At 38.6% G+C, this 27,802-nt stretch overlaps 1 protein-coding gene across 2 annotated transcripts in view; it reads left to right on the top strand.

The window, feature by feature from the left end:
* The window catches only part of BRAF (B-Raf proto-oncogene, serine/threonine kinase), a 60,171-nt gene extending 32,782 nt beyond the window's left edge, over nt 1-27,389 (top strand). Inside the window, exons 7-19 of one of the 2 annotated variants that reach the window (XM_010013820.1) lie at nt 4,419-4,578; nt 6,173-6,209; nt 7,627-7,746; nt 10,420-10,556; nt 11,224-11,341; nt 12,039-12,123; nt 13,384-13,560; nt 14,947-14,993; nt 15,584-15,702; nt 16,479-16,610; nt 19,245-19,379; nt 20,229-20,382; nt 26,810-27,389. In XM_010013820.1, the coding sequence (XP_010012122.1) occupies nt 4,419-4,578; nt 6,173-6,209; nt 7,627-7,746; nt 10,420-10,556; nt 11,224-11,341; nt 12,039-12,123; nt 13,384-13,560; nt 14,947-14,993; nt 15,584-15,702; nt 16,479-16,610; nt 19,245-19,379; nt 20,229-20,382; nt 26,810-26,832 (1,444 nt within the window). In that variant the 3' untranslated portion in view covers nt 26,833-27,389. The remainder of the gene's footprint in view (nt 1-4,418; nt 4,579-6,172; nt 6,210-7,626; nt 7,747-10,419; nt 10,557-11,223; nt 11,342-12,038; nt 12,124-13,383; nt 13,561-14,946; nt 14,994-15,583; nt 15,703-16,478; nt 16,611-19,244; nt 19,380-20,228; nt 20,383-26,809) is intronic. The other variant, XM_010013821.1, reaches the window with a different exon arrangement.
* The last annotated feature ends 413 nt before the right edge of the window (nt 27,390-27,802 follow it).

The following is a 27,802-nucleotide window of genomic DNA, read 5'->3' as shown; positions in this document are numbered from 1 at the left end:
CTGAGCAGAAAAGGCCTGGTGTCAGAATCTTGTAGAAAAATCATCTTTAGTTAGGTGGGGAAAACCTCTTATTCCCCGAAACCTTACTTACAAAAACACAGAAGTGAACTGAAACCTGGTTCGGAGGACTAATGACAGCTCTGGAGGTTCTCTTCCTAGCCCCTGCTATGTGAAACTATCAGAAATTTTAGGAAATCATTGCTAAGCTTTGATCTGGGCCCAAAGACCAGTATAAATGCACACCAGTCCTGGTGGTTGTTTTTCACCTACAAGCCAGCATAGATGAAAACAAGTTACCGTGGTATAGAAGAATGCACTAAACTGTATGAAGCTATGACTTTCAGATCTGTGCCATGATGCTTTTAGACAGACTTCACAAGATGCTTCACAGGATCTTCTCTAGCCTGTAGTTACAATCTTAAACCGCTGTCCTTTTCTCCAGTCAACATTTGATTTAGGTAATTGACTATTTCCAGGCTGTAGAAGTGGGAAAAGATAAAAAATTACTTTGTTTTCTGACAATATCCATGGAGTACCACAGTAATTAAATCAGAACATGTTTGGCCTCCAAAACTTACAGTTTACCATTTAAAACTTACAGTTTAGTGCAGCTAAAATACTATTGTATCCCAGATCCTTAGGAGTCCTTAGAAACTGCTTGAAAATGGAGGTGTGCTGTGTTACACATTAACAGCAGCAACAAAACCCAAAGCAAATAATACTCTGGTGTAAACCAGAAAAACCCTTGGTATGCATTTTAGCTTGCAGTAGGTTTGACTTAGGTATGAATATGCAGTCTATGAGGTGCATAGTGTGTACTACACTGAGCCCTGTATCTGAACTGAGATTTACTTGTTCAGGCTGGGAGGAGATGCTATCCTTTTAAAAGGGAAGTGGCACATACCCTATAGCTGAAGCTAGGGGAATGTGAATGTTCAGTGTATTTGCCTAACTACAGCAAAATAAAAATCCGAGCAAAAATCTTGAAGCCCAAACAAACCTATTCTAAGGAAAATCTTTCCTGAGTAGACCAGCTCTTAATTATTTAAAACATTGCATTGGTCAATTAAAGGAAATTGAGGAAAATCTGTGTTCAAATTTTCTTTCATATTAGTAAAGTGAACTAACTGGTATCATTGCAAATTCTGAGATCCAGTGGAGGTACTGTATATGATTTTATGAAACTGTTTAGCATGTGTGGGTGCTTTCCTGAGTTACCTTTTTCTTTCCCGAGGACCCAGTTTCATAGAACGGTAAATCTGTGGGCACGTTGGCAATTGCTGTGCTTGACAAAGACTAAAAATCTATGTCTGTCTGCAGTTACTCTTGTCACCTGACAGAACCTTTCTGTTCTGATAAAAAGGGAGGGAACAATGTGCTTATCCCAAATACGTGGTCCAAAGCGTGTTCTGTCATACTGCCAGGAAAGGTTATAACATATTAAATCGAGATTTGACAGCTCTTGCCAGCTTGTTGCCTTGGAAGCTGAGAATTGTTTGTTAAAGGAATTCATACATCTAAGAGTCTGGAAGTAAGTGTGGAAGATGAGGTGGAATAACCTCTGTAATATGTCTATGTCTTGACCTTTGTAGAAAGTCTCCTCTAGCTAGCAGTTGGCTGTTAACTGCTCACAAGGGCCATAGGAGCAACAGAAACTCAGATCCTGGTATTCAAACTGCTGCTTCTTTAAGCCCCAGCCTGTTACAGTTGTAAGCAGTTCTTTGCAGCAGTTGTGTTCCAGTCCTCTTGATTTTTAGTTTTTATTTCTGGCCGAGGCTGGTGGTAATCGCTCCTCAGCTTGTGATCTCAGTAGGTCATCTTGGCCAGCAAACCGCTTCTGTGTTTCTCTTCACTAGTTACCTTTTTCAAGCGAAATTCCCACTTAGCAAAAACAACCTACCTTTTTGTAAGTGTCCCAAGGACAGCCAGTAATGAAATCCTGGTTGTATAGATGGAGCACACGGCTTATGAGGTTCCTATCTCCGGATTCTTTGGTGTCTAAAGCCCAGAGATACTCAAAAAAAGAGAGTTCTTTATCAGCCTGTAATTGTTTTCTGAAGATCTGAACTTCCCCCAGTTAGAATTTAATGAGTAGAAAAAGCTGTTCGAATTGGTCTTAGACATGGTATGACAGCATGCTGTCTGTGCTAGCAACATGATGGGCATGATGACCTGTAAGCAGAAATACAGAACTATTTGTAGATTCCCTTAGCAGATGATCATTTATGACTCAAAGGAGGATGTAATTGAAACAGGATTTTTGCGATTTGGTTTTCTCTCCCTTGGCTTACTCATGATCATGGAAAATCTGATTGCTTCTATTCTCATAGAGTGGCAGAGCTCAAATGCTGTATTGCGGTCACTCCTAGTGCAATGGTCTGATGTCTATGGTTGCACATTGCCCTTAGTTCCATTTTTACTGAGAACTCTCAGGAAGTTTGAGCAGGATTTAGTTATCCCAATAATGACAGTACTGGCCTGGCTGAGATATTTTTAGGCTTTTCTTCTGAAATCTTTCTGTGCAGCACCTGACACGCTTGCCTTAACATGAAAATACAGTGCCTTAGAATGTCAACCACATCCTGCACTTGTATCTGTGCAGTGTCCCATCTCCTTGTGTGGGTTCTAGTTGCATGATTTCCTTACAAAAATGTTCAGTTCAAAACTTGCTCATCTACAACAGAAAATTACCCGAAGACACTTGTTAGCAGTGGATGAAAACTTTAGCTTAAGTATGTGCACATCAGCTGCATTTAAAAACTGTCTCTGAAATTCTGAGCATCTTCTAAAATACTGGGCTGTTAAAGGCCTTTTCTCAGAGATGTGCCTATTGGCAGTTTCAGCTCATTGCTTCCCAGTATCTTCCCAATATTTATATTGTCATGTAACAATAGGTAATTATTTTTTTAAAGTTAAGCAGGGATAACCCCCCCTTCCTGTTCCCCACTTCCCAAACACTATTAAGTATTTTATTACAAGACTTACTGTATTGCTGTTTGAATTAATTTGCAAGTGCTCTGTTTTGCTGTTCCCAATTGTGAGACTGTTGGCCAGGAAGGAAAAGATGACAGGCACTTAGTATACAGATAGTGCTGAGTTCTGGGACCAGTGCCAAACTGTGTAAGCTCCTCAATGAAAGGTAGGGTAATAGTCTTTAAGGCAGACCTGTTTCTGAAATAATGTCAAGAGAGCCTGTTAAAAATGTTAGTTTCCCTCTTCAGAGGGGCCAAGGAGCGTTCACTTACAGGAGGCAGCACCAGGACCTGTTGCTGCTGTATGCTGTTCTATGGCTTGTTTCTGAAGCTTCTCCCTGTGGGCATAGCCTTTGTGTGCATGGTAACTAACCCATGAGTAATTGAATAGCTGGAGAGTGCTACTTCTCTCTCAGGAGTTGTGTTTTCTGTCAGTTCTAAAATCCTTGTCAGGTATCATGTGTGTTTTAACATGAAGTTTTCATTGCCAAAGGTGGCAAATGTCTCTGACTGTCCTTTTGCCTTATATCTGTTAAACTGAATTATTAGACTTAGTAGTGGCAGCCCTTGACCTGAGTAAGATAAATGCAGATATATTGTACTTTAACAAAATAAGTGGATAACCAAAGAAGTGATATTCAGCGTTCTTACAATGAAAAAGCAAGCACTTAGACGTTTGTCTTTTAAGTATGTAATTCATGATACCATAAATTAAAGCCTTTATCTACATTTATGACTGGCAGCATTTAAATTTCTTCAGAAAACTTGTCTGAATGCTTATTTTTCAAGTCAAATCTATTCTGTTGCCTAACTGTTGCATTAAATAATGTTTGAAATTTTGCACCATTCAGAGTTATGGTTAAGTGGTGATCTGTTTATTTTTAATATCAGTAATTTGTATTACATTTGTGGCCATAATATTAATCAATTATTTTGAGTGACCACTGTGTAATTTTCAGTTTTTCTTCATTGCGCAATAATCTCATCCATACAATTTGTGGCATCTTCTGTCTGTAATATTGATGTGAGATGTTAAGCATTTTTAGTTCTCAATAGGTTGCCATTAAAAAGAGTTAATTGCATTAAGTCTTAAGTAAGGAAACTGCAGAGTATCTTGCTTTCTGCAGTGCATGTTGGGCTACGCGAACTTTTCAGATCAGGATTTATTATTACTCATTTGGTATGGTAGAGGGTTTTTGTTTTGTTTTGTTTTAACTCAGAACACTTCACAGCCATCTAATTAGGTAGTTTGTGCAGCAGAGAGTTGTTGCAATTAATCATAGGGGAGTAAAGATTGTTCATTATAAATTGTTTTTATGTAGGTCTTTAGAACAGATTTTTTTAAATGTATATATTATAGTTGAAAAGGACTTACCACACCCACTATGCAGTATTTGAAGCCATTTGTAGACCTAAATCCTCTTTTTCCTTGACTTTGTTTCTCAGACCACCAATTCTCCCTAGTCCTTCTCCTTCAAAATCCATTCCAATCCCACAGCCCCTCCGACCAGCAGATGAAGACCATCGGAATCAATTTGGGCAACGCGACCGATCCTCTTCAGCTCCCAATGTTCACATCAATACAATCGAGCCAGTCAATATCGATGTAAGTATTGGTAGCGGTTGGATCAGGAATAGTAGATTTGATGTTTCCCTTATGAATATTAGTGTGTTAAATTTACCATGTGTACACTAAGCTAATCCTTAGTGGTCTGTCAGAATCTTCATAGATCCCACGTAAGATATTTTTGCCATTGAGAGCTGTAAGAACCCAAATAACTCATCCTCCAGAAGCAGAAACTGTCTTTTGACAGTCCTGTCCTTTCATTCAAAGAAACATTCTGTCACAAACTGCTGCTGGGTTGTTGTTTGGTTTTTGGGTTTTTTTGTAATTAGTCCCAAGGCTCATACTGCTAGCTATACCCTACTGTTGGGAATATGAAAGCCAGTAACCACTCTTGCAAACCATTCTGCATATTACTTTATATGCAGGATAGGGATTTCTAGTATTTGTAATTCAGTAATATTTCTGGCATTGAAGAATATTAAACTAGTGCAGTAGGCTGAGTTCAGATTTACTGAATGTTCCTCAGGATTTCAAAAGCCCAGTATATATTGTTCTGAGCATTCTTCTGGAGTGTTCAGAAAGTGCTACAATTAACTTGGTTTTCACATTTTTGAAATTTCTGGACACTGAATCATAAATAGTAATAATGGTTGATATTAGGTATAAGACAAGCTGAGACCTTTCAAAATGTTGGTCACAACAACCTCTTTCTAATTTTGCCACCGTATACAGCTTGTATTTTAACCTTAAGTCTACTCTCTAGAAAGTAGTCATTTGTCGGGTGAGCAGACTTGAAGTCTGCCTGGGCACTGAGGCCCAAAATGTTTTGCATGTGAGCCGAGTGAAAAGTGAAATGCTAGTTGAGTGTTAAGAATGTGGCCGCGTAGACATTTGCATATGGTATATGCAGTGGTGCAGCTGAGAGGTAGGACCAGTGCTTTCAGCAGCAGTGCAGGTGTATAAGGGAATGAAATAGTTGTGTAACCAAAAAAAAAAAAAAGGAGAAAAAAGGATGATGATAAAAATGAACATAAGGAGGGAAACTGCTAGAATTTTCTCATTCTCTTTAGAAAATCTGTAATGTAGTTTGTTTGCTCTCAGTTCGTTGGATTGCAAGTGAAGGAAACCTTTTAGTCATTTCTGAGAACAGTGTGCGTCTGGCTATGCAAATGAGGTGATTTGTTACAAGAAAAAATGAAGCAGAACAAATTTGACTGATGCACCTCGGTGCAGGAAATTGGTGTCCCAGCTCCTGATATGACAGTTCAAGTAATTTGTGCCACGAACACTAACTAGAACACTTGGTTCGATATTTCTATAAAGCTGGTGTTTTGGCCAGCTGAGTGTTTAAATCAATATTTTCATGTCAGCATCTATTTTGGGTGCTGTATGTTTTGCTTTACTACTGAGAGATGCTGTTTTAAAGCAACTAATTTTGAAAAGTATAGGAGTTGTTATAAATAGTTCTTTGGAGTCGCTGCTATTAGTAAGCCATAGTGGGAAATAACTTTTATTTCATACAAAACATATGAGGTGATTATTCTCAATTTTATCAGTCTCAATTGATTCTGGAATGTAAGTGAAAAAATAATACTTAAATTAAACACAATTTTTTTATTATTATTATTTATAGGACTTGATTAGAGACCAAGGTTTACGAGGAGAGGGAGGTAAGTAGTGTTTAAACTAGCTACTGTGTTATATTTAATTACACAATCGCTCTGTCCCTTCCCTTTGTTCTACGTCCTTCAACAAAACACAGACACAAAGGAAAATATGATTAGGACAAAAAATGAATTTGCATTTGCTTGTCCATGAACTTACTATATGTCTGACAAAGGTTTGAGTCATTTGCTGGTCATTCTGGGAGTGGGGGAGACGGAAGGAGAAAAAGTTTTGAAGTGCTATCTAGTTTTTTAGCTTTAAAATTACACCGTACCATCACTTTTATGCACTCTCACACACACACTCCTTCACTCACATGGCTACACCAAGATATGCTACAACTTCCCAACTCTCTAAGGTTATTTTATGCCTGTTGTTACCTTTCCACCCATGGAAACAACAGGGGTTTTCATTGAAAACCATCAACGTGGTAGATGGACCTTCCATACAAACTGCTGCATCCTAAAGCAGCATGAAATACTCCGCTTCTTCTCCCCCTCTACCCCTGCTGAAGATGCTGCTTTGCTGTACTGCATGCCTGTGCTACTCTTGGAACCAGGTTGTTAGGACCTTACACTAAAGCCAGGTCTTTTTATGTTTCCTTCAGTAACACACAGCCCTAATTCACAGTTAAGTCAGAACTACTGCCAGAAGATTTATTTTTCTTAATGTGTTATGCACGGGCCTGTTAAGTTACTTCTGCCACTGGCTGTTAAGGTCCTGACTGAGAGGGCTTGTTTCAAGCTGTATTTATTCCTATGAATATAATAATAATACAGCAATAAAGAAATAGTAAGTGGGACTGTCATATGACAATTTTTTTCAACTCCAAATCATTAACACAATCGTCTCATACTAACTATAACTTGCTTCAGCCATAAGTAAAGTCTGTATTGCCTTCATGCACTCTATCATGATCTCTTAAGGTTTTGTACTGTGGGCTATCACTGACTTTGTTTCTCCCATCCAAATCTGGTAGCTGGTAGGACAGCACCTACATTCTGTGTTGTGTTTGATGGAGTTGTTTTTTCTTATGCCAGCAATAGAATGCTCTTTAAAAAGAAATATCCTTTATTCCTGCAAGCCTACTAATTTAAAGTTGCCAGGTTTAGCTATTTTTGTTTGTGTCGATAGGTATGGCACTCCACAGTTTTGCCCATTTTGTCCAGCATTTAAATGTTGTGCTATCATGTTGGTTTTAACTTTTGATCATAAACTGTCTGCTTGGCATCTGAGAACAATTGGCTATTCCCAGTCCTATAACAGTGTTATTAGTAATTGACTTTTTTTTCCTCCCTTCAAAGTACAGAAGCAATCTATGAATAGGAGTCAAAGCATCCTAGTTATTTCCCATGACTTCTTTCATTTCTTCTATGTGTCTGTCTTTCTGTCTCTGCCTGCCCGTCTCTTTCTCTCTAACAGCCCCTTTGAACCAGCTGATGCGCTGTCTTCGGAAATACCAATCCCGGACTCCCAGTCCCCTCCTTCATTCTGTCCCCAGTGAAATAGTGTTTGATTTTGAGCCTGGCCCAGTGTTCAGAGGTAGTTGGGCTCTTCTTTCTTGTTTTCACCCAAACAAAATAAGTAAAACCACAGATGCTGTTTGTGCCTCACCCTCACACCGTGTGTATGTAAGTGTGTGAGTTTATCAAAACACCTCTGTTTTTTGCTTGGCCTGGCTGGAATGCTTTGAATGTGCTTTTCACACATACCCACTTTCACCTTTACACGCTTGAAAATGACTGTAAATGAAGTCTGACTTAAATCTTCAAAAGCAAGGAATTTCATAGTTGAGGTTTTTATGCGGGCCTCAGCATAACTTTTCTAAACAGAGGTCCTTAGATTGCAGTGATTTTAAAGACAAAGTGACGTCCTTAACTTAGAATTTCCTTGACTGTTCAGTTTAAGTCAGTTCAGTGCTTTAACAGTTTTCTATATTTAATATTCTTTGTTTTGAAAAGCAATCTAGGAAATCAGATGTGAATTACAAACATTTCCATTGATATCTTGTTAGGTCTCAAGCTTTTCAAGTAATGTGCATGTCAGCTTTCAACAAATACTTCACTTTGAGAATGTGCTGTTGATGCCACATTGGGGCCCTAGATGGTTTAGACCATGCACTTTTTATTTAGTTAGTAGATTTCCAGTGAAACAGTATTTGTTTTGCATCCTGTACCATGTAAAATAAGACTCTTCCATTTTCACGTCATTGACTCTGGAGGTAATTCAGGCCTAAAGCTGTCAATGGATCTGTTGTATTGCACACAATCCCCCAAAACTCCATGGGATTGCATATGCTGGAGAAACCAACTATTGAGTAATAGCATGAACTGTAAATATTTGTGTCTATACCTATAGAAATGGGTAGTTCAGTGCATGTAGTGTCGTTTTCAAATGCTACCATCTTGGCTGTTTCAAAGACTTTTGTTTCAGAATATATCAAGAGCAGTTCACCTTATGAACTTGTAAAGTTCTTCCAGAAGTCTTTGTAAGAAGACAGGTGTTCCCAGCAAGCAAACTGGCTACAGAATGGAATGCGTTACGTACAGCTTCAGAGTCCAAGCTAATGACTTAAGTGCAACATTATCTGAAGTATTCTACTCTAATAACTTGGAAAACAGGCCATCTGGTATTATTATGAACAGATTAACTGTAATGTTCTACCATGTGCTGTAAGCATTTTTGGTGAAGGGTGGATATTGTGTTAGTGGTATTAATGGAGTAGGAGATGTTAGTTACCTCTAAAGAAAACACGTTCTAGTAGAGCTTTGCTATTGCAGAGAAAGTGTAACCCAGTAAATTCTTGGAACATTGGTCGTGATCTGGGAGCATCATGCATTTAATTCCATATATATGTGATTTCAGACAAATAATACAATAAATATGTGACAGTATAGTAACCGTAACATGAATAGGAACAGAATTCCATCCTTCAGGTGACTGGCTTCCAGCTCCTTGTAAATGTAGTTAGGATGCCCACTATGTATCATTATTGTTGCTTCAGCATATGGGACAAAGTTTATAGATGCTGTGTCCCCTTTTTGATGTGTCAGTATGCCATTATTTCATTATTTTGTGTTTACACTTCTAAATGTATAGATTTTAGGTCTGAGGACAGGCAGTGATTGAGATATAGATAGATAGATAGATATAGTCTGATAAATTAGCACACACTGAGTGACTGAACTCGAGCAACAGTCACAAAATCAGGTTTTGAACCCAAGTTGGTATTAAGAGACACTTTCTTGGTAAGAAGGGGGCTTCTGAAGGAACTTGAGGAGTACTGTCTTCTGCCACTTCCCAGAACACTGATGTGAGAGAAAGCATTGGAATGTTGGAGGTCTGGTATAATGACATACATTGTTTAGCAGAGCAGCATGAATTTAATTAACAGTTGACCCTATTTTATGTCCTTCACATTGGGAGGGTCACCATAACCTTGTTATGAATAATTAGGGTGTATTTTAAAAAGCAGTGTCTAGTTGAAGTGCTCTATTTGTAAAGAGCCACTGGGGCTCTGAAACACAGCTCTGCTCGTGACATTTTTCTGCATAGATTTGTTTAGATAACATGTAGGCTACAGATGTAGTGTTCTTTTTGTATTTAATAGAATATGCTACAAATAGCTAACTAAAGTACTTGTTCTTTTTTAATCCTTTCTATGATTTACTTTTAAATAAGAGCACTCTGCTAACAGATAGCTTTAAAACAGCCAAATGGTTTTTCAGGTGGCACTTGGAGACTCAACTAGAAAACATTTATTTTTTTTGCATTTAATCTATTTTGATTCCGAAGTACAGTATTTCAGCTATTTATTGGGTCCCTAAAAGGTTTAGCTACAAGAAATCTGAGAGGTAGCTGCTGCTAACTAAATTGCTAGTACTTTTCTTCACAAAGAAACTGGTGGAATTAAAAAATACATTTTTGAGGGGTTTTTTTTTCCTCCTCTATTTAAAGAGACATCCTTCTGATAATTCATGAACAAGAGACTGGGAACTATCTGGTAAACAGGGATGTTTGATACAGACTTTTCTTCTCCTGAAATCTAATACTTAATCACTAATCTAATATTAGGAGGATATTCCTAGTATATGTTTGTTTCCTTGTAACATTTACATTGATGTTTGGAGATACTGCATCTTAAACACAGTTCTTGTACCTAGTATCAATAAGATGGCTTCTTATAGATAAAATTATCCTGTTTCTGAAATTTAGGTTCAGCTGCAGGTTTGTCTGCAACACCTCCTGCCTCTTTGCCTGGGTCACTCACCAATGTGAAAGCGTTACAGAAATCACCAGGACCCCAGCGGGAAAGGAAATCCTCCTCATCCTCAGAAGACAGAAATAGAATGGTAAGGGAGAGATCAGCTATTGTCATTGGTAGTATATTCATAGTACAGAAATACTACACAACCGTGTTCCTCTCACTCTTCTTTGGTCAGAGCCTTCTGAATTATTTTGAAGATGAGTATGGTAATGATAAAGGGCTTTAAACTGATAAATAATGGAATATTAAAATTGTGGGACTGATATATAAATGGCTATACTCTTACTCTATTGCACCCAAATGTCTTGGTGTGCTTTGTATTATAAGGCCAGTTTGCCTTCAAATAGCAGCTTAACTTTTCCCACCATAATTCATGAACTTTAAAAGTTCTCTGGTAATTCTCAAATTTAACAACACATTAAAATGTCTGCATTTTTTTTTTAATTCATAATTTAGCATTATAATTGAGACTTTCTTTTTGAGTTTGAGTTTCTTAACATTTCCTGGTCTTAACACAGCCAGAAACCTGTGACAAATATTCCATGCCAGGTAATAATTTAGTATACCTGCATGCTGAGGTTTTGTATATGCCTGGCTTGAAAAGTTAAATGCAGTATCTGAAAAAAGAAAGTTCTTTTTAAGACTTTAGAGATATGAAATGCTTATACCAAGTCTTTAGCAAAGGAGCTATTTTCATAGACATTAATGCCCTCGCTTTCTTTCTTCCTTGTTTTTTATGCCTATCTATGAAGAAAACTCTTGGTCGACGGGATTCAAGTGATGATTGGGAGATACCAGATGGACAGATCACAGTTGGGCAAAGGATAGGATCTGGATCATTTGGAACAGTCTACAAAGGAAAGTGGCATGGTATGTGGTCGTTACGGCAAACAGTTTTCTTAGGCAAGTAACCCTGCCTGTGAAGCTGGAAGGCAGCTTCACAGAAAAGCACCTGGGGATTCTGGTGGCCACCAAGTTAAACATGATCCAGCAGTGTGCCCACACCTCAAAGAAGGCTGATGATATCGTGGGCTGCACTAGCAAAGCGTAATTAGCAAAGTACGTGGAGTGCTGGGTCCAGTTCTGGCTCCTCAGTATGAGACATGGACATACTGAGGAGGGAGTTCATTGAAGACCCATAAAGATGTCTTTTAAATTAATAAATAGTGTGGTATATAGGTAATGCTAGAACTTCAGATTGTTCAGAAACACAACACTTGCATGTTCTTCTGAATTAATTATTAATTATTAGGGGTCAAGATTAATTAATTAATAATAATTAATTATTAGGGTCGAGATGAAATACAGTTACTAGAAAGACTAGAAGTATCCATCTTGATAAATAATGATTTCAAATATGTATTTAGAAAGCTTTGACTTGTCTGGAATTTCTCAGAATAAACTAAGAACAGTGTTTATACATTTTACAGAATGTATACTTATTTTAATATGGTGGTGGTTTATTTCACAAAAACTATAGGGTATCTCATTTCTGATGCTTTATATAGCATTTTCTCAATAGAGGAATTTTTATCAATGACACTTATTAAAACTTGCTATCTTAAAGGTGATGTGGCAGTGAAAATGTTGAATGTTACGGCACCCACACCTCAACAGTTACAGGCTTTCAAAAATGAAGTAGGAGTGCTCAGGTAAGAATATTTTTAATGGCATAAAATAATGTGAAGATTTATGCTTTATTAATCACTGAATTTTAGATCTCCATTAAAACACATTGGTCTTATACCTGTGTGATAATAGTTCAGGCAGAAACTATAACTTGCCATTTAAAAATATTTCTTTGTATGTACTGCTAGTTCTTCCTTCCGCTGCGTGTGTTTGTCTATACACCCATGTTGTGAATATATGTATGTCCAAAAACTCAAGACAGGACTGGTTTTAGCTATTGTACTATCCCCAGGGTGTAGTCAAGCCTAAGTGTGAATTTTAGGCCTTCCTTTACTCTCATCTCCATGTTTTGAAGTTGAAGGATTGCATGACTAATTGTTTTGAGCTACACTGCTGCCCGTTATTCATTGTTTAATAGCTTCTGTTCAGTAACATTGACTTCTCTTTGAGTTTTGGGAGTTTTTAAATGTATTTCTCAAAGTCACTTCCTGATACCCTTTTCTCCTATCTACTACTTGTACTTTCTTAGAGGAAGTCTTTATCTTGGGTTCATTTCTTAAAAGGATCCATCAATACAATACAATAGAATGTTTATTGGGGAAGACCATCAGTATCCAAGTACAGTCTTGAGCAGTCTCAAGCATAATTCAGTTCAAGAAATAAAATAGAAAGGAGGCTTTTGCCTCTGGAAAACTGATTTGCTGAGCTAAGCACATGTGCTGGAGGAGCATCCCCAGTAAGCTACATGGTGAACAGGAGATGGTCAGCTTTTTTCCCCCAGGAAATGTTAGTTCTGAAAAAAATCTAAGTGCATAGTTTGGAAGTAGAGGCTTTCTGGGGTGTGTTGATAAAAGGGTTGTCCTTCCTGGAAGCCTCTGAGACTGGAATTCCATTTTGGGTGTCCTCCTTCTGGGAAGCTACATCTCCTAGCTGGACTGGAGTTACACAGAAGCAGACCTGCCTGCAAACTGCTGCTGTCCCATGGGCAGACCTAGTGGTAACAGCCTCTTCTGAGCAGTCCAGTGCTGGGTTGCTTGGAAAAGCAGCACTTACCCCAGAATAGCTATTCTGTGTCATTATCAGAAAGGCTAACTGCTGGAATAATTCATTAAACTGCATCTAGCAACAGGTTATCCTGTTATCTTAGTAAAGTTGAGATTGACCTAACTATTTCTGTTTGGAAATATATATTTAGACAGTGATAGATCTGCCTGACTTTTTCCTGATTACGTGATCCGTCTGATTTCCTTCTGACCTTTCCCCCCCCACCCCCATTTGAACAGGAAAACACGACATGTGAATATCCTGCTTTTCATGGGTTATTCAACAAAACCCCAGTTGGCTATAGTTACACAATGGTGTGAGGGGTCCAGCTTATATCACCATCTACACATCATTGAGACCAAATTTGAAATGATCAAACTAATTGATATTGCACGACAGACTGCACAAGGCATGGAGTAAGTATTGTATTACTTGTTTGCAAATGAGTGTTGGGGCAGTGTTTACTTACTTTCTTCACACTCTGAGGTTGGCAAATAAGGCCAACTATCTACTCACTTGACCAAGCCCAGGGTCCTGCCTTGATGATCAGAGTATTTGGTGAAGTGTTTATTATTTTGATAAGTAAAATAGACTGTGTTCAGTTTTTTTGGAACATAGGGAATTACAAATCGTCAAGGAAATACAGTCTTAAATAGTAGAATAAAGATAATTCTAGTTCAGTTAACCTTTCAATCTTTTGAGCAAAAATTAGTGTTCCAGGCTTTATGAGCTTCACAGTGCAGATAGTCTTACAGTAGGAGTTAAAACATAGTTTAAGAAAAAACGCCCTGTGAACAAGAGGATGTAATCCTGTAAGTTATCACAGAAGGCAGACAGCCCTGATAGGAAAAAGAATCAATTCTTTCTTTCCTCCTTTTTAGTATTGTAGCTCTTGTAGGTAATAGATTTTAGCATTTGAAGAAAACATACTTATTTTGTTCTAAGCACTGTAAGTAATCCTTACTCCCGTAAGAGGGCAAATGAGTTAGAATGTACAAAACTAGCCCAATATTGTGTGCCAAAATCAGAAGACTGATGTAAGACAAGAGAAATTGCGCTCCATCTGGAAAACCACTATGATGATTGCAGTTCATCAGGCCATTTTTCTACTAAGTGTTCTATTACATTTTCAATCAAGAGGTGGAGGGGTGTTCACAGCAACCACCCTCAGCCTTCTGTTCGCCTGCTCATCTGCCCAGGCTCCCTCTGTAGGTAGTGGAGATGCAGAGGCTGTTTTGTGAGCGTGATTCAAAGCAGAGACATAAATCTCATTAGCTAAACAGAGAGTCATGGGAGACTAGTTGCCTAATTTAGGCTGTACCTATGCTGTGGGGCAAGTAGTCTTCTCTGTGTTCTCTGCAGTTTATTTATCCAGTCTGCAATCAAGGGATCTTTTTTCCCAGTTCCATATGAAGAGGCAGACAGCATACTTCAGTACATGCTGAGACTGGGAAGCACACTTAGCTCCCACAATTTAGAAACACCTTACATAAAGCTGTGTCTTGCCAGTCACTATTAAGGCTTGGGGGCAGAACCTTCAGCACTGAATAGCATGTCAAAAACTACTGAAGTTCTTTTATTCTGAATATTGAGTTAGAACTGAAAAGCAGAAGTTGGTAGCTTCAGGTTTGAGCTGGAAAGCTAAGCTTTAGTTTATAGACTTTTACTGCTGTTTTACCACCTTGATAAATACGTGCAGTCTGAATATCTACAGAATTTGTGTTTCAGTAATACAGTGGATTTTGAGGTTTTGATTAGTGAAATATCATTTAATCCACCTAATCTATGATGTTCCTTTTCAGTTATTTGCATGCCAAGTCAATCATCCACAGAGACCTCAAGAGTAATAGTATCCTTTCCCAGAGACGTGACTGTGAAAGATGACAGCATTCCTGGGGTTTTGGGGGTTGGGTTTTTTGATTTGGTTTGCTCTGCTTTTTTCTGCCCGAAATGACCTTACTGATGTAGAATGCTGCTCATGTGTGAGTATTTGCCTGAGTTGAAATTACACTGAGAAGGGGTAGTATCACTGGTAGCAAAGTAAGGAATACTTACTATGTCTATGGATGCAATTGCCATAACACAGCGAGTTTTGTTGTGGTATCACAAAGATTTTTGTATCATTTGGTTTCTGCATGTAATGAAAGATTACACCAGTTCACTCATGGGATGTTTTTAGCTTTTCTTGTATATGGCATTTCAAGAAAGCCACCTTGCCATGGTTCTTTCAGCACTGGCCCTGTTGTTAACTTCTGTAACCCTTAAAGTAGCATAATTCACCATGTTGACTGTGTAGAACCTGTATTACATGAAAACCTTCTTTAATGATGGTGGATCGTTAAAACTGTTGTTTCTTGTTGCACATTTGTAGCTGTTTATTGTTCCTATAGAACAGGACAAGTACCATTTGTTTGTTTTCCCTTAACATTTCCCCCTTAGATATATTTCTTCATGAAGACCTCACAGTAAAAATAGGTGATTTTGGTCTAGCTACAGTGAAATCACGATGGAGTGGATCCCATCAGTTTGAGCAGTTGTCTGGATCTATTCTATGGATGGTAAGCAAGGGGAAAGTGGTGAGTTTGTTTCAACGAATTTAGTTGCTTTTGGCAAAAGTTTCTAAGACTACTTCTCCAGCACACTGACATACACAAGGTGTCTTAAGATGGAAAAGACAAACAGTAATATGAATTACTAAATGAATGCTTTTAGTTCTTCTTTAAGCATGTGTTTTCTGGTAGTCAGCAAAAAACTTTAGCGTTTTCATCCCTTATTCTGAGGTTTAAACTGATAATTAAATGGTGGCTGAGGAAAAAAAGAGTATGATTAATCCAGGGTTGAGAAGGTGAGAAAAGCCATAGAAAAAGTTCCACAAAGGAGCAGAGGAACTAGCTCAGCCAAAAGGAGGGTGCTCTTTAAGTTTTAAGGATTCAAACATAGTTACTCTCAAGAGATTGTTCAACTTACTTAAGTTTTAAGAAGTGCAGCCTCCTTTGCAACTCTGCTTTTTCCTTTTCTCCACAAAAACCCTGAAGACTCTGTTAGTGAGCATTACTTTCAGTGTTGTTGTAATTCTAGTTTCAAAATAGCTTCTTGGCCTGGACAAGGTAATTTTTTCTCTCTTAGAGAAATAAAGGAATTCCCAAGCTAAAATGAACCAGTGGATTTTGAGATTCCTATTAACATCCATTTTGTATTAGGACGCAGTAACATCTGAAGGCAAGAGTGGGCTTTGCACCGTTATATTCTGGACAAGTCTGTGTTTTGTTCCTGGTATGTGAGGTGCAGCCCAACCTGGTGAAATAAAAACTAATTCTTTCCTTTTCTGGTACAGGCACCAGAAGTTATTAGGATGCAAGATAAAAACCCATATAGCTTTCAGTCGGACGTGTATGCGTTTGGGATTGTTCTTTATGAATTGATGACTGGACAGTTACCATACTCAAACATCAACAACAGGGACCAGGTAAGGGAGGGGATTGACTTCAGTCAGCTGTGGCCTGAAACAGAGAGATAGATTCAGCCTTGTGAAGTACACATTCTGATGGTTTGTGTGTTTGATTTGTGTTTCTCTTACTGATAGTTCATGTACGTTTGATTTGTGTTTCTGATGTTATGAGATGACATTTCTAAGTTTTCTAGATCTGCCTCAGCCACGTAGCATCAATTCACTTCACAGGAGGTATTTTTTTGTCCTTTTTTACTTCAAGTATAGATTTTCAGCTTCTGAGCTGGTTGCCAGGATACTTATTAGGGAGAGAGCAGGTTACTTAATAGTAATCCAGTTTAGAATAGTTATGCAAAGGCAGAATGATCCTCCATATGTTGAGTTATTCCTCTCCCGCCCCTTGCATTGAATTGAGTTCAGCAACAGGACTGACAAAATGGAACAGCAATCATCTTGCTGAAATTTTTGTATTCATTTCAATCGTGAGGAGTGCATGCACCATCTGACTGAATTTCAGGATACCAGCATTTCTCAAATCCTGCCTGATGGAGTTTGCAGAGTGTGTGAATTCTGTAATAAGATTACTTAATTGTGAACAAATATTCCTTAAGTCTAACAGTACCATACGCCTGTAATGTATCTCCACAGGATAGGCACATTTGTGAAGGCATATCTGATTCATTATTTCTCTGTCTAATCTGAAAATAGTATCTGTGCATCAAGATCTTTGGTGTAAACTATTCTGTGTCTGGGTGGTGATATACTTATGTTGCTTCTGTGTCCACATCTCTTGTTTTTTTGCTGTCGGTACTTGAGAATTGCAACCATAGCAACGTTCATCTGTGAATGCCAGTTTATAAGGCTGCTTCCGTATCTGTCAGAACACTTCCAAGTCATCAAATTTCGAGTGATTCCCTTTTTTCTTTTTTTTTTTTAATTATTTTTATTTTTAATTGGGTTTGCCTTTTGGAAGATGGGAAGTGTCCAGATTCCTGGCCAGATGGGTATAATCTTCTAAAAGCAGCATTAGGAGATTGTTTTGGTTTTACCTTTTGAGATTTGAAAATCACCCAGTGATGCGGGTGCTAACAATTAAGTGCTGAAGGAAGTTCTAAATTGCAGGTGAAGCCAGCATATAAAGTGTGATTTAATGCCTTGAGTTTTGGCACACCCAGTCGATTGTCTGAGAAGATGGGAATATTGCTCACTCTCTGTTGGTGCATCTACATCAACTACTATGGCACAACTGAGATTCTTCATGAGCAAACATGGTTCTTGTTTCTCTCCCCTTAAGAGATTTTTCTACACAGACTAGGACTGTTCTTTTAGTGATACTTTCTTTTCTCTAGTTAGAATAAAAGTTTAAACCCTGTATTATTGGTAAAGGAAGTGTTAGAAACGTAGATAATGAATTTTTAATAGTTTCAATTTAAGTAGTGTAATTCTTTAGAGAAGAGTAACTTCTAGATGGTTAAGTCTCATTGCAGCAGAGGTAAGGGATAGGGTAGACAAGTCTTTCTTTACTATGAAATGTTACTCTGGCACATGGGGATTTCTGAAGAAACCATATGGGAGTTTTAAACTCCTTCTTGATGCCAGCACAGATGCGACTGAATCAGAAAGTTGAAAAGGGACCAGGATTGTGTTAGTACAAATAAAATGTACAGCTTGCTTGGGGTGTGGGGGTTTTCTGGTTTTTTTTGCCAGTGTCAAGATACAAAATAGTTAGACTTCATTAAATATAAGGTACGATACACCTGCTGGGTCTGTCTGAGGATTCAGAAAAGGTAGTGATTATCTGCTGCAGCATGAATGGATCTTTGATTAGCTAGTTTGACAGGAGTTTTTAGTGTCAGTGCAACTGCAGTACTCACCACACTGCATTCGACCTTGGCTTGACATGATGATGTTTGATGGTATTTTTTTATATATCCAAGAGAACAGTAACCGTATTTATGCTTTGCTTTCCTGCTTTCTATTAGTTTACTTTATTCTATGCTTAACTTTTATCCTTAGGTGAAATATAAGCCTTCTAAGTTAAAGGAATTACTGTAAGAATACAAAGCCTGTCTGTCTCCTCTTCTACAGAGGAGAGGCAGTTTCTCTTTTGCTTTTGTGGTTTTTGGGGGAGGGGGGGCTGGGGAAGGTGGCCAGATGTTAAGAATAAGCTTTTGTGGTGGAAAAGTTATTCTCAAAAGGTAAGGGTTCTTAATATTTGAAGTCCGTGTGTTTCTTAAAATACCTTTCTGTGTGAACTTGCTGTTGACTTATAAAACAGAATATTTATTTTTAGGCATTCTGTTCCTGCCACAGAGTTGCTTATTCTTGTTTTTGTGACAGTTTTTGACACCGAAGAACCGCTCCTTAGATGGTTATTGCTATAAATGGTAATCATTTACTAGTGTTCAAGTTTCACAGAAATCTCTCCTTGGAGGAGGAAGAGGAAAAATCTAATTTTTTTTCTCTGTACTGAATAGGTTTAGCAAGCATTACTCCAAGAAACTTGGCAATTTCAGCACCAGATAATGTTTCCTGGGAGCAGAAAACTCGCTGCTGGGACCAAAATGGTCTAGCAAAATGTTAATCTTTTGTTACTGTTTGTTTTATGGACTCATCTTCTTCCCCTTGCATCTTTTCTCCCCTTAAATAAAGATAATTTTTATGGTGGGACGAGGATACCTATCTCCAGACCTCAGCAAAGTACGGAGCAACTGTCCAAAAGCTATGAAGAGACTAATGGCAGAATGCTTAAAAAAGAAAAGAGATGAGAGACCCCTTTTTCCACAGGTGAGAAATGTTCCTTTTTAGTTCTCAGTAGACTTTGCAACTCAAATATTAAAACTAAAGATCAGTTATGAACTCACTGGTCAATTCAAAACTTCATAAAAATACTGGTTCAGTACCTGCTTAGTGCTGTTTAATTAGAAATGTTTCTTTTCAATTCAGAAAGCAGGTATTAAAATGACCTGTATAGTTGCAAAAGCATTTTTGTGTTGGAGAAAGTTTCAATAGGGAGTCAGTCAAATTAATAATCACAATTAGACACACAAATTGGAACTTGTTCTTGGAAATCTTTATACCACCCTCCTTGCTCTCCCCTAAGCTTTATGAAGGCAAGCTGGTAGTTTTGTCACAAAACTGGATTTATTGTGCCCGCTGAGGAAGGTTTGGGTTCTACAAGCTTGAGGGGGACCTGGTTTTTTTATTCCTAATGTAACCAAAGCTTTTTCAAAAAAATAAGGAGCTCCACCTGCTGGCTTTATGCTGAATGGTATTAAGCAAACTTAAGCTGGCAAAGCGGTGTTTATTTGTAGTGATGGAATGAACAGGGATGCAAAATGAAAGTGCATGAACAGGGAGGCAAAATGAAAGGCAACTACCTTCATTGTGCTTACAGGGGGAAATCAGTATGCCCTTTAAATGGGTGAAATGAGACAGTTTTTTCCCAAAATGTCCTTTTCAGCTTTTTCAGGTTACAAACATCAGAGCACAGTGCAGTAATCTATTTTTTAATGTTTCTGTTCAAATTTGTTTATAAATATTTTTCTGTAGTTAGTTGATGTTCTGCCTTTGGTTTTAAGAGAGTGTTACAGCTTTGGACAATGGATTTGATCGCTTATTTTCTACATGTTTTAGATTCTTGCCTCCATTGAGCTTCTGGCCCGGTCATTGCCAAAAATTCACCGCAGTGCATCTGAGCCCTCGTTAAACCGGGCTGGCTTCCAGACAGAGGATTTTAGTCTATATGCTTGTGCTTCTCCAAAAACGCCCATCCAAGCAGGGGGATACGGTGGGTTTCCAGTGCACTGAAAAGAAATGTGAAAGCATGTGCCTGTGTGTCTGTGTGCTGGTGTGATCCTGTGAGTGCAACACGTGTATGTTCTCAGTTCCTACCAGCTATGTTTTTAAGGTTTACTGAGGGAACGAAGACTCACTTCCTAACACTGGGCCTTGAATGTCCTGAGCACAAAGTCCATGTTGGTAACAAGTGCCCTGGGAGCAGCTGGCACAAGAAGAATTATAAGATAAGAGAAATGGGAAAAGTCACTTCAGAACAAGCAAAAATCCTCATAAGGTCATTGGGTGTCATTTTTGCTTGCCTGTGTCGGTTTTGCCCAGTTTGTTGATTGGAATTAGAGTGTATTTGATTTTAATCTACTCAAGCTATGATGGTTTGGGGTTTTCTACTTCAGTTGAGGTCATTATATTTGAGTAATAGGCTTTAGATTTCTCCATTAGTAATGCTGTGTGAGAAGCAACTGGAAAAATAAACTTACCTTCAAGCCTGAGCACAGTTGAAACTTCAGCAGAGGTGAGCAGATGCAACACACAATCCAGAGAAAGACCTTAGTGACATGTGGCTCTTATTTTGAAAGCTGAAGTTTAGAATAGTGCAGTTTAGAGAATGTCTCTTCCTGCAGAGGAGTGGTGGCATGGGATTTTTTAACGTTTTATTTTGCCTATATACCCTGACCTGTTGGGCTTTAAACCATCTCAAAATGTTCTATTACAATGCAATATAGAATAAATTCTGAACCTGCTTTTGCTGAACTGCAAGATTATTACTGGTGATGGTGCCTCTATCCTTCAGTTAGCACGGATTTCAAAATCTAAAAAGAACACAAACATTTTAAATCTCGAGCATAACCAAATACTTTAAGAGAAAAAGGCTGCTAACACCCGTAATGGGAATAGAGGATTTGAATAACAGTTGTTTTCATGGCAATCAGTATTATACCATGAATTCTGTTAAGATGAAAGGATTTAATTACTTTAATATTGTTAAGAATACCGCTGAACATGCTTCTGTTTAGTGATGAATTGGGTTTTTTTCACTTCCATGTGAAAGCTGCTAGTTTGACTAGAAGTGAATCAGACCAAGTAGCTTACTGAGAAAGCTAGACACCTTACCAAGGTCTTGTGAGCTCACTTTAAAGATTGTTTTCTTCCCTGGAGCATTCCTCTGGAACAGGTGAATCAGAGTAGTGGTTCAGGTTGTATCAGTCTTGGATGTCAAATATGAAAACAATAATGTTATTGACTGTGTTCTTGCATATTTTGAAGTCAGTTGCATGGGTTTGTTTGTTTTAAACTGCTAAGCTATTAATTTTCACACATTCTTCTGCATCAGAAACAAGCTCTTGCTGCTCTTGTTAGAACTTCAAAGGCCAGGAGTGCTCTTAATGGCTTCTAATTTACATGCATAGGATTTTGCATGTTGCTAGCAATAGTCTTTTGATAGAGATCAGGAATTCAAACAAGGGTTTGGTTTTCTGCTGTCTGGCAACTGAGCCTTTTAAAACAGGAAGCAGAGTTAGAGAGCTTGAAGAGATGTAGGTAATTTCTACATTTTCTGGCCAGATTCTAATGATCTTCTTGGCTTCTGCTGTTGGAACGGTTTGGGAAACTAACTTTTGTCTTCTCATCTTGTTAGTCAAGAAAACTCAGCTGTTGAAATCTATCTGTGTGGAAATAGTGATGGAAGATGAAAATTGTTATTGTTATAGAAAATCTGTTTCCCATCTTTCTGGTAGCTTCACTTCATTTTGGCAGACTTGTCATAACATGAAAACAGGATTTAACTGGGGGCTTTCCCCCTCTTATTCACTAATTAATTTATTTTTAATTCTAGACAGTGAGGAAAAATGCTTCCCAAGGCTTTGAAGTATGATATTCAGTACAGGCTACAGTGCCCATCCCAGTAAGAGCAAGAGGGTGCCACTGGGTCTCCTGCAGAATCTAGAAAAGTGGCATTCCACCCAGGAAAGGCTTAACCACAGGGGGAGTTACAGAGAGTGCAGAACCATCATCACTGCCCTGCCCAAGCTTACTCTTTTTCAGGTCTGCCAGATCAGTTCAAAGCAGTTACTCCTTGGAGAGGTGTTATCCTCCTTGTTAAGAGTCCTCTTTTGTACTGTCAGAACTACAGTTTTGGGGAAAAAATGCTGCTATCCTGAGACAGACTTGAACATGTTTCCTGATGTATGGTCAGTGTATTAGATTTGTTCCTGTATCACCTGTTCTTACATATTGACCATGGTTTGGAATCCATGACCATAATGTGATCTTAGCTTCTCACTGAATACTTTATGAAGCCTAAAAAGAGGCTGGGTTTTGTGGACCATTAACTTTATCTGACATAAAGGCATTTAGGAGTTTAAATTCTGTAGTTTGTAATTGCTGCTTCAGTGATATTTGGGAACATATGTAGGGTGAAGATGCCTAAATACACCTGTGGATTTGGGTCAGTGTTCTCAAAGGTGTAACTCAGCTGTATTGTTTAGAAACAGGTACTGATCAGTCCTGGAAACAGGTCTGTAGGATCCCTGGCTTTCCTGGAGGGGTAGTTTATACTATGTGAGGCTCCTTTTTTCTCTACTTCCTTGCATCTCAGTGTAGGAACAAAATCTGTCTTGGTACCTTCTAGAAGGACCAGGTCCTCATAAGCGCTTCTGTGTAGTCTTCTGAGGATACTAATTGTCCACATCAGAATGTGTTCCAAATTGTTATTTAGCCAGTGAATGGCATCCGTACTAGAAGGTCAGCATGAGATCCAACAGAAAATTGCCTCTTTGCCACACTTCCTGTGAATGTAACCCAAGCAAGATGCTGGAATTTGGTGTTTCTCTTTAATCAGTTACTCTCTGCTTGGGTAGACAAGGCTGGCATGGGCCTGGAAGGGAAACTTTCTTATCCTTACGATACTTCTGAGAAACTACCCCATCTACCCCAGGATAAGGAGATGAGGAGTACAGTTAAGATGTCATGCATATACCTAGTAATCTCGTGAGTCCAGGTAACTTCTAAATCTGTGATAGTAGAGATTGGTAACTGCATCTTAAATCTTTCAGGGAATTATGGGAAGCAGGTTCACTCAGGTCATGCCCTTACAATTTACTGTTTGGGCACAAAATGAAAGAACTTTTCTCATCTTTTTAGTACAGGTTTTTGAAAGTGTGCATTTAAAACAGTTTCCCATTACTTTTCATGTGACAAGTGTGAAAAGACTGTAGCAATGTGTGAAAAGACTGTAGCAACTAACTTGAAAGGGCTCTGTAAGTGTAGATTTTCAAATGCTATTCATCCTTTGGAAAGGAATTGCTTTGTTACCAGTCAAAGCAAGTATCTGAAGGTCTACTTGGTAAAAAGCACATCAGCTGCCTGGATCACAATGACTGAAAATGTCTGGGTTTTTCTTGCATCCCAAATCGTGAAGTATGTGGTTCTATAGCTTTGTGGCAAGCTGATCTCACTGTAAGCAGCCCAGCTCCTTACCCTTGCACTGGCAGATGTTCTTAAATTCCACTAGTCCATTCCACGCAGCTAAGTGTTTTTCCCCTACCATCAACAGAGCAGCTCTCCAAAAACTCTTCTTTCCCACCAACCTAACCTAGTATTTGCTAGGTCATCTCCTTGAGCCATCTTGCCTCAGGATCAGATAGTGCAGTGTGGCACAACGGGCAGGAGGGAGAGTGGGACTGCAGTAGTCCCAGTTTAGATTAACATTGGCCATCACAGAACCATGCCCAAAGATTTAGCAGGGCAGAATCAGAATGATCCTGCAGGATGGGGCATATTGGGTCATGTTCCTAAAGCGGTTTTCATTTCATCTATTCATTGCCCTTGGGCATGACCTTCCTGTCCTGCTAGATTCACAGTTCAGGTTGCTTCATTTATGTGTGTGCATCTAAGCCTCAGGAAGAGGTTCCCTGTGTTCTCTCTCCATCTCCTACAGGTGAAGTTTCTTTCTTTCAGAAGATCAAAGAACCATCTTGCAAATATTTTACATATTCAGAATAGAAAAGGTGACACAAAGCATTTTAGCTTCTCCTTAGAAAGTCCTGTCAACACCCAGCAGGATGGAAGATTCCTGTTGTGTGGATGGATGTCGCCATCTTAACCAACATTCTTCATCTAGGGAAAGCCATTACTGCTAATGCATCTCATAGGTGTTAAATCAACATAATCCCATCATTAGATATTTTGGTCTCCTACTGATTTGGGATCAGAGTAGTACCTGAATTTTGAAAGGGGAGATTTAGCATTAGCTTGTCAAAGAAAATGTCTTTGCTAAGGTTTTATTTAAATGGCAGAGAAGTCTAAAAATCACCTTTTTATAGCTACCATTTTATCTGAAATGCTTCTTGACTTCTGATCCTGTTTTTCCATTGCTCTTTCCCAATTAATGGTTCATCTTTTATCTTCTGAAATCCCTGTATGACTATTAAAAGCTGAATTATTACCAGAAATGGGCAGAAGGACAAGATGAGTAATGAGGGAGCAATCTCTTGTTTATAAATTGGTCTTTAATCAGCAGTTTAGGAAGGCAGACTGAAAAATAAATTAAGTAGAGCATGTTTTGAAAGTGTAGCTAAGCATGAATGTCATTATTAAAAATTAGCCTCACAGGCAAATACTTGATGACTTTTTCGTCCTTGTCTTAAAAGATTAAACAAAAAAAAAATACCAAAAATGAGTTGTTTCTAGAAGATGTTGTGAAGAGAGTTGGGAAATGGGTGAAATGTGCCAGAGAGAAGCAAGAAGAATTAGCAAATACTTCGAGTACTTTAGAGCAAGGGTTTTATCTGTTGGTAGAACTAGTAAAATAAGTGATTAGACCCGTTGTGAAGTTTTTACTCTTTTGTTGTTAAAACTAAAACCTACCACCACAATCTATCAAGATACATAGAGCTTGAGGTCTGCCACAGCCGCCTGTGCCAGCCACCCTTACTTTTGACTTAGTGTACTCCCTTCTCATTTCCTACAAACACACAGAGCCCTCTCCCTGCTTTCTTCAAGCTCCCTTAGATCAGCTGAATTAGCTTTCCCTGCCAGGCCCTGTGTAGATGCAGTTTCTTCCCCCTTCCTCATGCAGTCTATTGGTAACTCTTGGTTCTCTTCTTTATAGAGCAAGACATTCCGTAGAATTAATGCTATTAGCCTAAAATCCTGTTTGCAGGGATGTTTATGGTTTGTTTCCAATATTCAGAATAAGAATCTTAAGAAAAAACAAAGCAGCAAAACCAACAAAACACTTGCTCTTGAAAGGATGGAAGGACAGCATGGTAGGGAACAATTGTTAGGATGTAATGGCATTCAACATGCTTCTGTCAAACAGAACAAAGGGTCTCTGATGTCTGCTTCTTACTCCTGCATTATTAGCAGAGCTCCAAGGAGTGCTGTCAAGAAAGGGACATAAACTAACCCAAACCTCATGTGAAATCCAGCACAGGGAAGTTAGATGTATGTTTCTTTTTCTCTTGCTCCTGAGTCCTTTTAGTTAAGCATAGTGGAACACCCCTCCCTAAAAATCTGATCAAATACAATTTCTTTGTGGGTGGCAGGGGAGTTTTTTGGCTGAAGTATAAGATGAAGAGGATGAGTGTCTTAGATTCAGCTTCTGTTCAATGTTCTGGCAAACTTCTGAAGATTTTTGGGAAGCAGTTTTATTCTGTGCCATAATTTCTTCATCTCTGAAATGGGACGACCAGTCTATCTCGTGGCATGCTGACACTAAATAAACTGTAGAATTTCAGGAGATTGTTGCATGTGAAAGCACTGCATAGAATTAGTTTATTTGGAAATTCTGAAGGAAGCATGGGGTTGCTTTATTTGTTGTGCTCCCTATTAGCAAGGCCTAATTCCTGGTCTGAGAGTGAGCAGACAATCTCACCATTCTTATTTTTCTCACCGTAGGTTGCTACGTTGGTCTCTAAACCAGATCCCAGCATTCTTTAATACGGGTCTAATATTCAGGCACTTTACTGTACAGTGTTTAAAGGTTAACAGGTGTGTCAGATAGCTCTTCATTATTAAACCAGTTTTACACCAGACTAGAAATCAGTTTGCAGCCTGACGCATTTATTGCAGTTGATGCTTTTCAGGAGGGTATATGTGCAATAAGGAGTTTAAAGTGAAATTAAACTGGCACATTTGCAAATGCATAATGAGTTAGACTTCGCTTGAACTTTCAGACCTCTCTATCTTGGGAAGAATGGGTACAGCTTGCTTTCAAGAAATCCTTTTTTCAGTAAAATATGCTGGGTCTGTATTCAATGTTCTCTCACTATGTATTCTCTTATGCTTTAATTTTAACAGTTTGCATTTTTTAACATCTTTTATATTCAACCTAATGTTCAACTAGTCTAGAGAAAATCTCTGACCACCTGGTAACTGATACCGCCTTTTTAAACCAAGCTCTTGTCCTCCCTCTACAGGAGAATTTGCAGCGTTCAAGTAGCCACAGCACCATGGCAGCACCCACTCTGTTATTTAAGTCTTGTGTTCCTACAGTTTCTTAACATCCAAACTCTATTCTGCTCCACAAAACCTAAAGTAATTTAGAAAAGATATTCATAAGCTTAAAAGTGGAGCAGAATGGAACTGCCAGTCCAACACAATGGGAAAAAGTACCTTTTTGGGAACCAGAATCCTCTGCTGCCAGTGTTTCTCCTTCAACACAAACCACCACGTGCATTCGGAGACCCGCAGTGGCTGCCTGTGCCGTTGGCATCATTCCCAGGAGAGAGGAGAGGGCGCTCATGGTTTGACTGTGGTGCTCGGGCATGAGGGGATGGAACTGCTGCTGCAACTTAGGAGACTTGCTTTGGACGGTCTGCCGGTCGGCTTTCTCCCTCTAACAACGTACCATCAGAGGCTGAAAATCTGATGAGTGCTAATTTACAAGGATCATCCTCTGTTCTGATCTTTTTTTTTCCCGGTGTACTCACTGATTTACGGACAATGCAGTATCCCCTTTTCACTGTATTACAACATCAAACACCTAAATCTGTCTATGTTATTGGGGTTTATTCCGATAAAGTTAAAAGTGGGGGGTGATGGGAGCTGGAGAAGATGTGACTCTAAGGCAATGAGGTTAATCTGAAGGAAAAGGGGATGCTGCTGCACCTTTTTTCAGATTTACTTTCTCACTTCTTCAAACACATACAACAACCACCAACCTTAACCTGTTTCCTTTTCCAGTGTTTTCTTGGTGTGTGCATATACAACATCTTGTAGAAGGATTAGGTAGATCCTTCTTTTGTTGGTCCAGCAACAAACTGAAGTTCAAAAAGAAAAACAAAAAAATGTAGCGAGATTGTCCTCTTCTATTCTTTTTCTTTTGTATCATGAGATACAATGTACTTATCAAAGATGCTACCACAGCATCTGAAGTCTGTAGAATTCCCGATACAGACTGTGAATGGTGT

The sequence above is a fragment of the Nestor notabilis genome, unplaced genomic scaffold (assembly GCF_000696875.1).
Source record: "Nestor notabilis isolate BGI_N333 unplaced genomic scaffold, ASM69687v1 scaffold12144, whole genome shotgun sequence".
In the NCBI taxonomy this organism is placed as follows: Eukaryota; Metazoa; Chordata; class Aves; order Psittaciformes; family Psittacidae; genus Nestor; species Nestor notabilis.
The sequence above is the reverse complement of the archived record's forward strand: the minus strand, read 5'-3'. Positions and strand labels throughout refer to the sequence as shown.